The sequence below is a fragment of the Podarcis bocagei genome, assembly GCF_964188305.1.
Source record: "Podarcis bocagei genome assembly, chromosome: 3".
NCBI classification, from domain to species: Eukaryota; Metazoa; Chordata; class Lepidosauria; order Squamata; family Lacertidae; genus Podarcis; species Podarcis bocagei.
The window spans coordinates 47,371,056-47,385,122 of record NC_138127.1 but is presented as its reverse complement, the minus strand read 5'-3'; the positions used below and the strand labels follow the sequence as shown (position 1 = coordinate 47,385,122).

Sequence of the window (14,067 nt, the reverse complement as noted above, 5' to 3'; positions counted from 1 at the left end):
AGTGCCTGTGCAGTGCTTCTGAATACCAGTTGCTGGAAACCACAGGAGGGGAGAGTGCTGCTCTTGTGCGCGGATCCTGCTTGCTGGTTTCCCACAATCATCTGGTTGGCCACTGTAAGAACAGTATGCTGGACTAGATGGGCCGTTGGCCTGATCCAGCAGGCTTTTCTTATGTTATTATGTTCTTAAAATGGAGGGGGTAAAAGCTATTATGAACACAGTGAAACAGTCATAAGCAGCTAAAAAAAAGAGGCAACCACTAGGATTCATTTTGCTGTACTACTATATTTTCTTTCATATGGATTTTTGGCAGATTTTTTGAAATGGTTAATAGCATCACTGAAGAAATAGGAAAGAACACGGAGGAAGGTGAATGTGATGGAGACTCTCTGGAGGTAAGGGCAATCTTGCATTCCTGCTACTTCTCACACTTTTACAGAATTGTGCTCCTGTTGGGTTACTTTTTCTTAACTGGATAATTAGCTGGATGAGCCTTAACTGCTTTGGAATAAAAAATCCTCATCTCTTTCATATTGAAAGAGTTCGGTGTCAAATTAACAACTTCTGGATTGTTCCAGTAATAGCTGTTAATGCAGTTTATCTCAAACTTGAAAGTACTGCTTCCATCTTGCACCCCTAAGCATGTCCAACAATCACTGACTTCAGTCATGTTCTTGATTTCTCTGTGGTAGCTGTAAAATCCAATGCAAAGTAGTGTTATCATAGTGAATTGCTGCTTTGGGAATATCAGTTGGCCACTGAAGTGCAGGGTGTAAATTTAGGAACAAATGGAGGTTACACTATGTTTCGAAGACTTGGAACTTCTAAGATACTTCTTAGAAATGTTTATTCCAGGCTGACAACTGCAATTTAATTCAGGTAAGGCATGACTTCCCTGTGTTATTTCTAAGCACACAAGACAATACTTAAACGGAATAAATACTAGAATCACTGATATTTTCCTTTTGTTGTACCTTCTGTTGTAGTATGACTACGAATATGATGAAAATGGTGATCGAGTTATTCTGGGTAAAGGCACTTACGGTGTAGTTTATGCAGGACGAGATATGAGCAATCAAGTGAGAATTGCCATTAAAGAAATCCCAGAAAGAGATAGCAGGTAAAGTAATAGTCTGCATTACATAGGCTTTCATGTACTCCGTGTTCTTAGTTCTCCAAAGTTTAAACAATTGCATGATGTGTTAGATGTTAGACATAAAAAGCTTAATCAAAGTGATTCATAGGCTTCTTTAGGTGTGCAGGGTATAGTTATTTTTGCATAATATTTTGATTTCCAGGCTCTCAGTGTTCTAGCTCCTGCCCAAGAACAATGACAGCTGCACTTGCTTGTTACTAAAGAAGCCAAGCTTCATTCTAGAAGACTGACAGTGCAAATTTAGCAACAGGAGAAGAGCAGGAATTAGTCCAAATGCCCTTAGATGCCAATGATGCAGCAAAGGTCAAACCATTTAAGAGAGAAGCGTCAAGGTTCCCTAAACACAATTAAGGGATGAGGCCAGTGGTCAGGATTCCAGGATCAGGAGCTGCAACATCAGACTGCACAGGAGTGTGAAGTTGTTCAGACAACTGGTCCCAACTATCTGCCATGCTTTTAAACAGAGACAAGGGAAGTCTAGTTACTTGTGAGAATGCTTGGCCTGCTGAGAACTCCTGGCCTGAAGCCAGGTGCTCCTTATTTGAGGGGAGGGAGGGTGATCCTGCCTCTGGTTGCACCTCTGTTTCTTTGAAGACAACGCCTGGCTTTCCTGCTCTGATAGCTCACTCTGTGACATGGAGCTCCTCACCTCTCCAGGCAGAGAAGTGGCATCCCTGGCATTGGATAGCTCAACCTCCTCATCCTAAGCCAAGGAAGGAGGGGACCTGGAAGACTTTCAGAGGGAGAGTTTCAGTGGAGGGGCTCAGCTCAGAATCAGGGGCCTGAGCAGGAGGGCCACAACACACAGGTTCTCGAAAACACTCGTCTATGACAGCTTACTATGCTCCTGATTGCTGCCATAGACTTCACATGGGAGTATGTGAAGTGCCATGGGAAAAGGTGAGCCCTTTCCTGCCCCTCGATCCCTGAAATTGGAGTAGTCTTGTGCCTCAAGATTTTGTGTCTGGTAACTTTCAGCACATGGTCAGGAACATGATACTGCAGAAGGATTCAAATGTTTGGATTTGTAAAAAATTCAAGCCTAATACCTCAAATCAGAGACTCAGTCCTGATTACACTGGTGGTTTACCACCACCACCAAAGAAAATCCTAATAGATTGTGTGGTCTACTCACATGATCAGTACAACAATAGAATGACTAATACACCATGAACTCAAGTTAACTACTCCTGTGAGCAGGGGTGGGGTTGCAAAAGCTGGCTGCTGGCATGTCATTAAAACAGGCTCCATACCTTAGTTTTCCAGAAGAAACACAGAAAATCACTGAAAAAGCCAGCCAAATAGCACATGTGAGTGGATACTGGCTGAAAACTGCAGATCTCTCAGTGAAGAAGGGAAAAAAATGTTATTGCACTTTAGGCAAACATCCATGGTTGACATTTCCTATAAACCTCCCACTTTAAAAGCTTTTCATTTATGCTGGATTATTCAACCAAAGAGATAAGCTTGAGTTTTATTTTTCTATGCTGTTGGGATGGTTCATTTATTTAGCCTTCAAGCTTTCTGCCTGCCTGTTTGTTCTCCATTATCATTTAGACCTATTTCCTTTTGACAAACGTTGCCCGGGCAATTTCCTGTGCCATTTTACCTTAAAGTATTTACTAGCAGAATTGCTATTTCGGGTTGCTTTTGAATTTCTATCACAGCATGGTAGGGTATGGAATTCCATACAGTGAAATAAGCTGGTTGAGGCAGTCTGAACTTTCTTTCAGGTATTCCCAGCCTTTGCATGAAGAAATAGCTTTGCATAAGCACCTCAAACATAAGAACATTGTTCAGTATCTTGGCTCGTTTAGTGAAAACGGATTCATTAAGATATTCATGGAACAAGTACCAGGAGGTAAGCAGCTTTTGGTTAATGAATATATATATATATGCTTTCGTAGATTTTCACGGGTACAGGAATGCAGGTTTTGGTGTCTTCGGGTGTCTTCCCGTGTAAGAGTTGGGGTGTCTAGGCGACGTTTCGACGAGGTCTCACTCGTCATCTTCAGGCTGGTGCTTTCGGCTTCTTGTTACTGGAACAGAGCAGGATCTCAGTGTTTGAGTTCCTATAAATACTGTTGAGGGGGTGTGGTGTATAGCCTCCAACGTTCTGGGCAGAGAGGAAGTTTCCAGGTTAGTGTGCCTTTTCTTCTTTTGTTCATTAATTACTTGAGGGATATCTTGAGTGATTTCTTGAGTGATATTCTGAGTACCACTTAGGAGGGTCATTAGGTGTGGATTAGTTGCTAAAGCTTTCGTGTCTTGACCTCTTGAGCTTGTGAAGAGTTTTTCTGAGAAGATGGCTGTACTGCACTTAGTTGTGCTCTGGCTTGGCTTCGTGTATAGGGGCGAGCTGTGGTTTTGTGCCCTGTGCCAGCCAGATCTGTGTAGGGATTGCAGGGGGGTGCAGCATCCGGAGGTGCCACTATGGTTTGGCTACTGGATGGTGTCTGTAATTTATCTGTGGAGAGGGTCTGGGTTTGGGTCTGGTGTGGTTGATTGGAGATGGCGTTCTGTGTGCCTCTGGTTCTGGTGTCGGTTTTTGTGGGGAGGGCTAATTTCCAGATGTCTGGCAGGCGGGACGTGTCGTCACGCTTGTTCATGTTGTGAGGGTGTTTCTCTATTTCGATGGCTTCCATGATTATTCTCTTGTGGTGATGTTCCATGTTAAAGAGCAATTTGGAATCTGCAAAATTAATTTCGTGTCCTGTTTCTTTCATGTGTTGGTAAAGAGAGGAAGTTTTTTCTTCTTTTTTGACGGCATTCTTGTGTTCTGCTATACGTGCATTTATTCGTCTGTTTGTTTGTCCAATGTACGTGGCTGGGCAGACTTTGGCTGCCAATGTACGTGGCTGGGCAGATCCTGCTCTGTTCCAGTAACAAGAAGCCGAAAGCACCAGCCTGAAGATGACGAGTGAGACCTCGTCGAAACGTCGCCTAGACACCCCAACTCTTACACGGGAAGACACCCGAAGACACCAAAACCTGCATATATATATATATATATATATATATATATATATATGCTTTCGTAGATTTTCACGGGTACAGGAATGTAGGTTTTGGTGTCTTCGGGTGTCTTCCCGTGTAAGAGTTGGGGTGTCTAGGCGACGTTTCGACGAGGTCTCACTCGTCATCTTCAGGCTGGTGCTTTCGGCTTCTTGTTACTAGAACAGAGCAGGATCTCAGTGTTTGAGTTCCTATAAATACTGTTGAGGGGGTGTGGTGTATAGCCTCCAACGTTCTGGGCAGAGAGGAAGTTCCTAGGTTAATGTGCCTTTTCTTCTTTTGTTCATTAATTACTTGAGGGATATCTTGAGTGATTACTTGAGTGATATTCTGAGTACCACTTAGGAGGGTCATTAGGTGTGGATTAGTTGCTAAAGCTTTCGTATATATATATTCTGTTCTGATTCAGAGATTATTGTGCTCACAAGACTCTGCTCACATTTTCACTGAGCGGAATAAAGTAGAACCCTTCATATTAGCTCAGGCATTGAAGTGTTTACTTGATGACACCCATCTAATAGTTCCTTAGACCATAGGCCTAACCTAAGAGTAAGCCCTCGAGAACTCTGTGGGGCTTACTTCTGAGAAGACAGCACTAGGATTGCATTGCAACGTATACAAATCTTGGGGCACAATTCAGCTAATGAGTCCCATCAGTGGCAGCCCTGCACAATGACTTCCACTTGCCCAATAGAGCTTCCTGCCCTCTTCTCCTTCCCACACTACCTGAAATTGGCTCAAGTGGAGGGGGGTGTCAGGAGAGCCCCCAGAGCAGCAGGAATGGGAAAGGGGAATTGTTCTGTCTGGCAAGCCAAAATGTTTAGCAGTCACCTTAGTGCAATGTGAAATTCCTTTCTATGTGCCTAGGATGTTGACATTTTATACTTTAGTTAACCTAGAACTAGTGTGGTTGGCTGGATTAACAGAACTTTACCAATTCCATTATGTTGGGATTTGCTTTCCTGCCGACTTGCATATCTTAGATGACCTAAAAATAGCACAGGCCTTTGAATTGGAATAAGCAATTCATTCTCTTTTTCTATTATATAATAAAAAGGGATATTGTTTATTTTAATTGACAAGCCTATCCAGATGCTTAGGCAGCAACCAGATCAGCCCCTCCCAGGCCACTGGGCCCTTCCCCAGGATCAGTTCCATACTCTTGTCCAAATCCTGCTCCCCTTTCCATCCAGCCTGGCCAGAACATCTCCACAGGGCTAATGACAATGGTGAGCTTCCTGATTTGAAAATTACCTTCATTGACTTGTTTTCCATATTACAGGCAGCCTTTCTGCTCTTCTGAGATCGAAATGGGGACCATTAAAGGATAATGAACAGACCATTGGTTTTTATACCAAACAGATTCTTGAAGGATTGAAATACCTCCATGATAATCAAATAGTGCATCGAGACATAAAGGTAGATTTCTTTACAAAAAGCATTAAATTTATGTAATGGACATGAAGTTATCCTTAAGTGCCCTCTGAAGCAAAATGCAGTGGAATGGAGAGGAACTTGATTCAGTTCTCAGAGTCTTAAGCTGATGAATCATAGAAGCTTAGAGTTGGAAGGGACCCAAGGGTCATCTAGTCCAACCCCTTGCAATGATGGAATCTCAGCTAAAGCATCCACAACAGATGTCCATCCAACCTCTATTTAAAAACCTCCAAGGATGGAGAGTCTACCACCTCTCGTGGGAGTCTCTTCCACTGCTGAACAGCTCTTACTGTCAGAAAGTTTTTCTTAATGTTTAGTTAGAATCCTTTTTCTTGCAACATGAAGCCATTGGTTCAAGTCCTACCCTCCAGAACAAGAGAAAACAAGCATGCTCTCTCCTCCATGTGACAGCCCTTAAGATATTTGAAGATGGTTATCATATCTCCTCTCAATCTCCTCTTTTCCAGGCTAAACATACCCAGCTCCTTCAAGCACTCCTCATAAGGCTTAGTTTCCAGACCCTTGTGGTCCCCAGAATTGGACACAGTATTCCAAGTGTGGTCTGACCAAGGCAGAATAGAGTGGTACTGTTACTTCCCTTGATCTGGATGCTGTAATTCTGTTGATGCAGCATAAATAGCATTAACTGTTTTTGCTTTTTTTTGCTGCTACATCACACTGTTGACTCATGTTAAGCTTGTGGTCCACCAAGACCACTAGATCCTTTTCACATGTACTGCTAGTAAGCCAGGTGTCCCTCATCCTATATTTGTGCATCTGTTTCTTCCTGCCTAAGCGTAGAACCTTACATTTGTCCCTATTTGAATTCATTTTGTTAGCATGCACCCAGTTCTCCAATTTGTTAAGGTCATTTTGAATTCTGATTCTGTCTTCTGCAACATTAGCTACCTTTCCCAATCTGGTGTCATCTGCAAATATGATCCCCTAAATTCCTTCATCTTAGTCATTTATAAAGACGTTGAACAACAATGGGCCCAGGACAGAACCCTGCGGCACTCCACTTGTCACTTTTTTCCAGAATGATGAGGAACTATTAATGAGTACTCTTTGGGTTTGGTCAGTCAACCAGCTACAAATCCACCTAACAGTTACCTCATTCAACCCACATTTTACCAGCTTCCTCATGAGAATATCATGGGGGACTTTTATCAAAAGTCTTACTGAAATCAAGATTCACCATGTCCACAGCATTTCCTTGATCCACCAAGTTTGTAATTCCATCAAAAAAAGAAATCAGATTGGTCTGGCATGACTTTTTTTTTTTTTTTGAGAAACCCATGCTGGGTCTTAGTAATCACAGCATCCTTTCCTAAATGCTCACAGACCGACTATTGAATTATCTGTTCTAGGACCTTCCCTGGTATTGATGTCAAGCTCACTGGTCAGTAGTTACCTGGTTATTCTTTTCACCCCTTTTTGAAGATGGGGACAACATTTTCTCTCCTCCAGTCTGTAGGGACCTCACCTGTTCTCCAAAAATTCTCTAAGATAATAGACAAAGGCTCTGAAATTACACCCACAAGCTCCTTTAGTATTCATTTAAAGTATAATTCATTTCAAGTAGCTAGGTGTTCCCTTACTACCTCTTTTCCTATCTTGAGCTGTAGCACCCTCCTCCTTTTGGGTGAAGGCCAAGGCAAAGGAGGTGTTGAGTAGTTCTACCTTTTCTCTGTCACCCAATAGCATTTCTCCATGTTCCCCACGCAGAGGACCTACCACTTGCTTGTTCTTCCTCTTACTTTGGACATAGCCAAAGAAACATTTATTATTATTGTTGTTAGTTTTAGCCAGCATGACTTTCCCCCTGCAACTGTTGGCTACTCGTGTATTCTCCTCTTCTGTGATTTTCCCTTTTCCCCCCTTTTCTTAAAAGTGTTCAAACATACCTACACTCAATCCCACAGATAATTCCTTTTCCCATCACCATCCACCACCCCTCACCCCACCTTTGTGTTAGACTTCCAATCTACTCAGTTGCAATTTCTTTCCACTTCTATTACTTTCTTTCACACACCTTTAACCTAATTTCATACTTCTTTTTCTATTACACATTGTTATCCATCTTATTTGGTATTTCAGTATTTGAAGCGGAACTTGTTTATTCTAATAGGAGTTCTGATTTTTTGATATGGTTTTGCAAGTATCTTTTAAACACCTTCCAGTCCCTGTCTATCTTCACTTTTGAGATCCTTCCAATTTCTCCCATTGTTTTGGATATATTGTAGTACTCCAATCATTCGGCAAGCCACACTATTTTTGTCGGTACAAAAAAGTGGTATTGTTCCCTTTCTTCCCTTTCTTATACATACCCTTCTTAACTCTCAGCTCATCTGTACGCTCCTTATGCAGCCACATCGGTTTCCTTAGATGCTGCTAATGATCCAGTTGGATAGATTACTATGATCTAGTAGGATAGGCCTTTTGGAATTCTTTGCCAGAGTTCAAATCTCCTTTTCAGCTACGAGTTCACGTTGTGGCTGTGCATATGTGCATTTTACTCATGTTCTTCAAAAATGTTGCCTGCATAAAATCAGATGGAGTTCTTTTTCCTAGCACAGTGTATACACCCTATGTTATAAGACAGATCACTGCTGTTGCAACAGCACCAGCTATCAACTGCCAGGCAGCATTGCATAAGCAGTTATATGACACAGGGAAACCCCCTATTCGGAATATATAGAAGATGCAACTCTGCATGGACCTATTTGTTTTGCAGCAAACACAAAACTATAGCAGATTAAGGTACTTCTACTCAATTCTAGATTTCATTTCTGTCTTGTTTTATGTAGAGGGCCTTTAAAAATAAGGCATTATGATATTTAAAAATGCAAAGCAAAAAAAAAAAAAAGATTGGGAGATTTTATATAAACTCAGTGCTTTTTTTTCTGGGGGGACGCAGGAGTACACATACCCCTAAACATTTTGTGAATCTAAGTTTGGCCTCATTGAGGGGCAGTATTTCAATATGAGTAGTAAAATGAGAGTACCCCTATACGTGTGTTTTTTAAAAGAAAAAGCACTGTATAAGCTAATTTATAAAAACAAATTAAAAAGCCCCTAAAAACTAATTTCATAAAAAACTAATTTCTGTAGAAAGCATGAAAGGGTCCAAATGTTACTTTACATAATAAACCTAGAGAAATCTAGAACTCCAAAATCTCATAATAAATATCAAAATAGCCAATTGTTCATAATACGTTTGAAAGAATTTGAATTATCTTGTTTTTATTACATGCATTCCATAATGTAGCTAGGTAATTTTTCCATTCAGGAATGAAGTTTCATTGAACTAGAAATGAAGTGACTAATAGCAGCTTCCACTTAATTCCTCTTTTATTACAAGCCATTTCATCATTAATTTTAGCTGCAAACTCTTTTTCAAGATCAGCCATAAGATAAAAAAAATAACAATCCCGAATACTCTCCCCTCCAGGGTGATAATGTACTTATCAACACATACAGTGGAGTGCTAAAGATTTCAGATTTTGGAACATCAAAGAGGCTTGCTGGCATAAATCCATGCACTGAAACATTCACAGGTATGTTTCTAAAATATATTGCAGAGTCGCCTAATTTAAGAGTAAAAGAATATTCTGGAGCATAAATTAGATAAGGCACTTACTCCCAGGACAGCTTTAGTTCTGTACATTTTTTAAAACCCTGATACGGGTTGAGATCCCAAGCACACTGACTTGCAAAGTTGAACTGAAGTCATTGGGAAATGTTTTCAAGAGTGTGGCTTTATTCATTGACCAAGTTGTGGTCATCAGATAAGTATTAATAATCTGCCTGCGCAACACACACAGCAGTTTCCTTCACTGTTATCAGCAACATTCCTGGTCCCTGAATCAAGAGAAACCCATTCTGATATAGCTGGAGGCAATACGTCTGCTTAGATGAGCGAGGTATTGTGTGTGTTCTGTTCCTCAGTCTAGCAGCCAAGACAGCATGCATCCATAGATACTTTGGTATCAGCATACTGTTTGAGACAGTATGTTTCTTTGTAGACTTTGTTCCCTGCCTCATTTCCCCTTTCTTGCTAAACAGCTAATGAATGATACTCAGATTATCTGACTGAGCTTCACACATGCAGATTTGAATCAGGTTTAGAATGTATTTTGATTACCATTCTCTTCATTTCTAATTTCAATTGATATTGATGGTAATGGTGATATTAAATTCAGTATTATAGTCTTACTTTTATGCAAACAGAACTTGCATAAAAGCAGTGTGGCCTAAGGTAAGCTACTGCTGCATCCCACTTTAGGCCTGCCTTGCAGAGAAAGTCTAGATATATTTATAAATAAATTAAATCTCTTAGTCTCTCCCCATAATTCTGTTTACAGTGGTACCTCGGGTTACATACGCTTCAGGTTACATAAGCTTCAGGTTACAGACTTTGCTAACCCAGAAATATTACCTCAGGTTAAGAACTTTGCTTCAGGATGAGAACAGAAATTGTGTGGCAGCGTCGGGGAGGCCCCATTAGCTAAAGTGGTGCTTCAGGTTAAGAACAGTTTCAGGTTAAGAACGGACCTCCAGAACGAATTAAGTACTTAACCTGAGGTACCACTGTATTTATTTTTACATATGTTGTAAGAATTGCTGAGATAATGAGCTGCTTTAAACTGTGATTTATTGGACTGAGAACAAGCACTGAGCCCATGATTCTCCTTTCCTTCTTTCACTTGTGCACCATAATCAAACACTTCTGAGGTTTATTCTGGATTGTAAATGGAAATTAAACCACAGTTTCCCAGTTCAGGTGTAACTGGGGAAACTCTGATGTAATGAACCACATTAGAAGCACCCAAACTTCGCACATGAAGGGAAGGGTGAGAACAGAACATGGACACAAAGCCTATTACATTGGGTCAACACAGCTAAAATGCTTTGCACGCTCAATAAAGTGCAAAACACCATGAAAGCCTGGGAATTTAATATTTGACTGTGTGCTTTTCTTCCAGCTTTCGCTTTTGATTAAAGAAATTCCTGCCTAAGTGAATTTTTGCTTGTCTGCTTGTTTTTAACAGGTACCCTTCAGTATATGGCGCCAGAAATCATTGATAAAGGACCAAGAGGTTATGGAAAGGCTGCAGATATCTGGTCCCTAGGCTGCACAATTATTGAAATGGCCACAGGGAAACCTCCGTTTTACGAACTTGGAGAGCCTCAGGCAGCAATGTTTAAGGTTAGATCCTATAGATGTTTTAGGTTTTTGTAAAAGAGACGCTGATCTGGAGAAGAGCCATAAGATCTGTGTGTGTCTGTGAGGAATAATATATTTCGCAGTAGTGATTCAGTTAAAAGGGAAAATACGCTAAAGAGAGAATATTAAAAAGTTGTTCAAATTCCAATGAATGCCTCCCTGGGAATGAAAACCAGTTTCAAATGAAAATGCTAATGACTTTATGTAATGTTTTATTTTAAGGAGACTCCTCTCTGTGGTGGAAGGTCTTGACTGTCTTTCCTTTTCTGTATTTGTCAGGTTGGCATGTTCAAAATACACCCTGAGATTCCTGAATCCATGTCAGCAGAGGCAAAAGCCTTCCTATTGTGCTGCTTTGAACCAGATCCAGACAAGAGAGCCTGCGCTAACGAGCTTCTTATAGATGAGTTTTTAAAGGTTACAAGCAAAAAAAGGAAGTCTCAGTCAAAGTTAACAGGTAAAGACCTATTTATGCCTAGCTCAAAGAGCTTAGCAATTCTGTTTAATTTAGCCAACACTGACAGCTTCTTTGAGAAGCTCAACACAGAATCACTAGCATACTTAAATGTGCCTTTAATCAACCAGTTTGTATCGAATAAGTGTTTTTTAAATGTTTATGATACTATTTGTTAATATTTAACTTCCCTTTGAAAGCATTGAGACTTACTTAAGAGAGTAATAACAGGCTTATTAATTTTTTCCCCCAGTGAAAACGAGTCATGAATAACTTTAGCTAGATTGAGGCCTTTATGTGTGTCTTAAAATAATCCTTAAAACACAAAACCCCCTCTGTTTTAAATTCTCTGAACACCCCCCCCCCCCGGTAATATGGTCAAATTACCTGTTGCTAGTTCTACTTCATAAGTGAATTCTGGATGGTTTCAGTTACTTTTCCTTTTCTATTTTTTTTCTCACAGCACTCTCAGTTGGATCAAATGGTAAGATTAACATTTAGACCTTCCTTTTCATACACTTAATGAAATCTTTGAACTTCGGTGTTTTATTTAGTCATTAGCTACTACATTTACCATTTCAAATGAGAAAATAATAACCGAATATGACATCTGCTCATACAGTAGGACTTCCTCTTCTCACCTTTCACAGCCTCTTGTGCAACTTCAAAACCTGCTTCAAAGGGCAATAACAGAGACATACCATATTTTTCGCTCTATAGGACGCACCCGACCATAGGACGCACCCTGTTTTAGAGGGGGAGAACAAGAAAAAAAATTCTCCCCCTCTCTGCACAGCGCCCCTTCAGCGAGCGGCAGGGAGCTCCCACTGCACTCTGGAGGCTTCAGGTGGCTATCCTTGAAGCCTTGAGAGCGAGAGGGGTCGGTGCGCACCGACCCCTCTCGCTCTCCAGGCTTCAGAGGCTTCGCATTGCTATCGCTGAAGCCAAGGAGGCTGCATTCACTCCATAAGACACACACACATTTCCCCTTAATTTTTGGAGGGGAAAATGTGCGTCTTATAGAGCGAAAAATACGGTAATGATGCAATCACTCCTGTCCTATTAATGCAGATCCCAGACTTGTACATGTGGGAGGGGATTTTCACAGGGTATAATGAAGTCTCTTTCCCCACTAAAGCCACATTTCCTTGTGGTCCAGTTCAGTTTTTCTGGACATTATCTTGGATGTGAGCATCACATCAACTCCCATAGGCCCCACAGGCTACATATGCTTTGCATGCTAGATGACATGGATCATTGCTAATGTTTATTATAATTCACTGTGTCCAGCAGGCTTGATTACACTAATTTTCTGGGTTTCTTCACTTCCATAAGCAGAATACCTTCGAAGCATATCTTTGCCTGTTCCTGTTGTTGTAGAAGATACTAGTAGCAGCAGCGAATATGGCTCTGTTTCACCTGACACAGAATTAAAGCTTGACCCATTCTCTTTTAAAATGAGAGCCAAATCTTGTGGAGAAAAGGATGCAAAGGGGCTAAGGTCCCTTTTTCTAAGGTAAAACTTCCATATTGCTTTGTGGAAAGAAACTGACTTTTGCAAATAAATTTAGTGGTTTTAATATCAGTTTCTAATTTATATATTTTCAGCATCCCAGATGAGAATTTTGAGGACCACAGTGCACCTCCTTCACCTGAAGAGAAGGATTCTGGCATCTTCATGCTCAAAAAGGATAGTGAACGGCGAGCCACCCTTCATAGAATCCTAACAGAGGACCAAGATAAGGTGGTGAGAAACTTGATGGAAGCCTTAGCACAGGTAAACAAATACCCTTAGCATAGTTAACAGTAAAATAAGTGCTTGTAATCAGAGGACTAGCACATCCCAAACTGGAAGTTTTTGCAAGTTTTCATTGATATTACCCTGGTGTATTTGTTTATGATTGATAATTTAGAACACCTTTATCAGATGACTGAGTGTTTATGGGCTCATTTAGCGGGGATATATAATTAAATGCAAGTACCTCTGCAAGACTTAAGACTGCAATCCTATATACACTTAAGCAGGAGTAACTAGTATGGAACTATAAAGTTCAGTGCACTGTGTAACAAGTTATTTAAGACATCCTAGGATTGTGCATAGCAAACACCCAAATGCTGCAAATTAGGCATGTACTTTGAAAGCAGAGGCTTTTTTGTAGAATAATATTTCTCAGAAATAATTGGCTTTACGAAGTAGTAAAAAGTAGCAGAGAAGCGTAAAATACTATATGGTGTGCACAAGTCAAACTTGAATTCTCCTCAGGTTCTGGGTCTCTAGTAAACAGTAATCCACATATTTGGGGGCTTTTGTCTTTAAAAATGAAAGCAGAAACAGATTACTAGATAGCTGGATTATGTAAAACTTATACAGAATAAAAACATGTCAATCACGATATGTATAGTGACAAATGCTCTATTTGGCTCTCAGAGACTATAGTTTGACTTGGAAACAGAAATGCAAAAATATTTGTGTGGTTCTGTATAAATACACACACACACTGTTATTAGAGTACTTTAATCTGGGAATAAAATTTAAAAGTGAAGAAAATGTACAGAAAAATGTCAGAAAAATACTTTCCTCTCCCTGGCCAAATTGTAACACAGTTGACCTTGCTAAAGCACACCATTAGGATGGGCCTACAAGGAATTGACTCCAGTTAACCCTGGTAGTTTGGCAACTTTGCTTTGAGGAATTTACTCATCAGCCTTTGGTTTGTATGGTGCTAGAAAATTTCATTGTGTTACAGGAGAATGGCCATGGCTATCTAACAACAG

General features: G+C 40.5%; 1 protein-coding gene across 5 annotated transcripts in view; it reads left to right on the top strand.

The window, feature by feature from the left end:
- MAP3K5 (mitogen-activated protein kinase kinase kinase 5) overlaps nucleotides 1–14,067 on the top strand; it is a 103,136-nt gene that overhangs the window by 72,447 nt on the left and 16,622 nt on the right. For 4 of the 5 annotated variants that reach the window (XR_014006334.1, XM_081187855.1, XM_081187853.1 and 1 more), the window contains exons 15-24: nucleotides 314–395; nucleotides 987–1,120; nucleotides 2,890–3,017; nucleotides 5,454–5,590; nucleotides 9,063–9,168; nucleotides 10,663–10,820; nucleotides 11,118–11,295; nucleotides 11,756–11,776; nucleotides 12,628–12,808; nucleotides 12,901–13,069. Coding sequence is in view for 4 of the 5 variants with exons in the window: in XM_081187855.1 (XP_081043981.1) it covers nucleotides 314–395; nucleotides 987–1,120; nucleotides 2,890–3,017; nucleotides 5,454–5,590; nucleotides 9,063–9,168; nucleotides 10,663–10,820; nucleotides 11,118–11,295; nucleotides 11,756–11,776; nucleotides 12,628–12,808; nucleotides 12,901–13,069 (1,294 nt within the window). In the remaining variant the exon portion in view is untranslated. The remainder of the gene's footprint in view (nucleotides 1–313; nucleotides 396–986; nucleotides 1,121–2,889; nucleotides 3,018–5,453; nucleotides 5,591–9,062; nucleotides 9,169–10,662; nucleotides 10,821–11,117; nucleotides 11,296–11,755; nucleotides 11,777–12,627; nucleotides 12,809–12,900; nucleotides 13,070–14,067) is intronic. The other variant, XM_081187856.1, reaches the window with a different exon arrangement.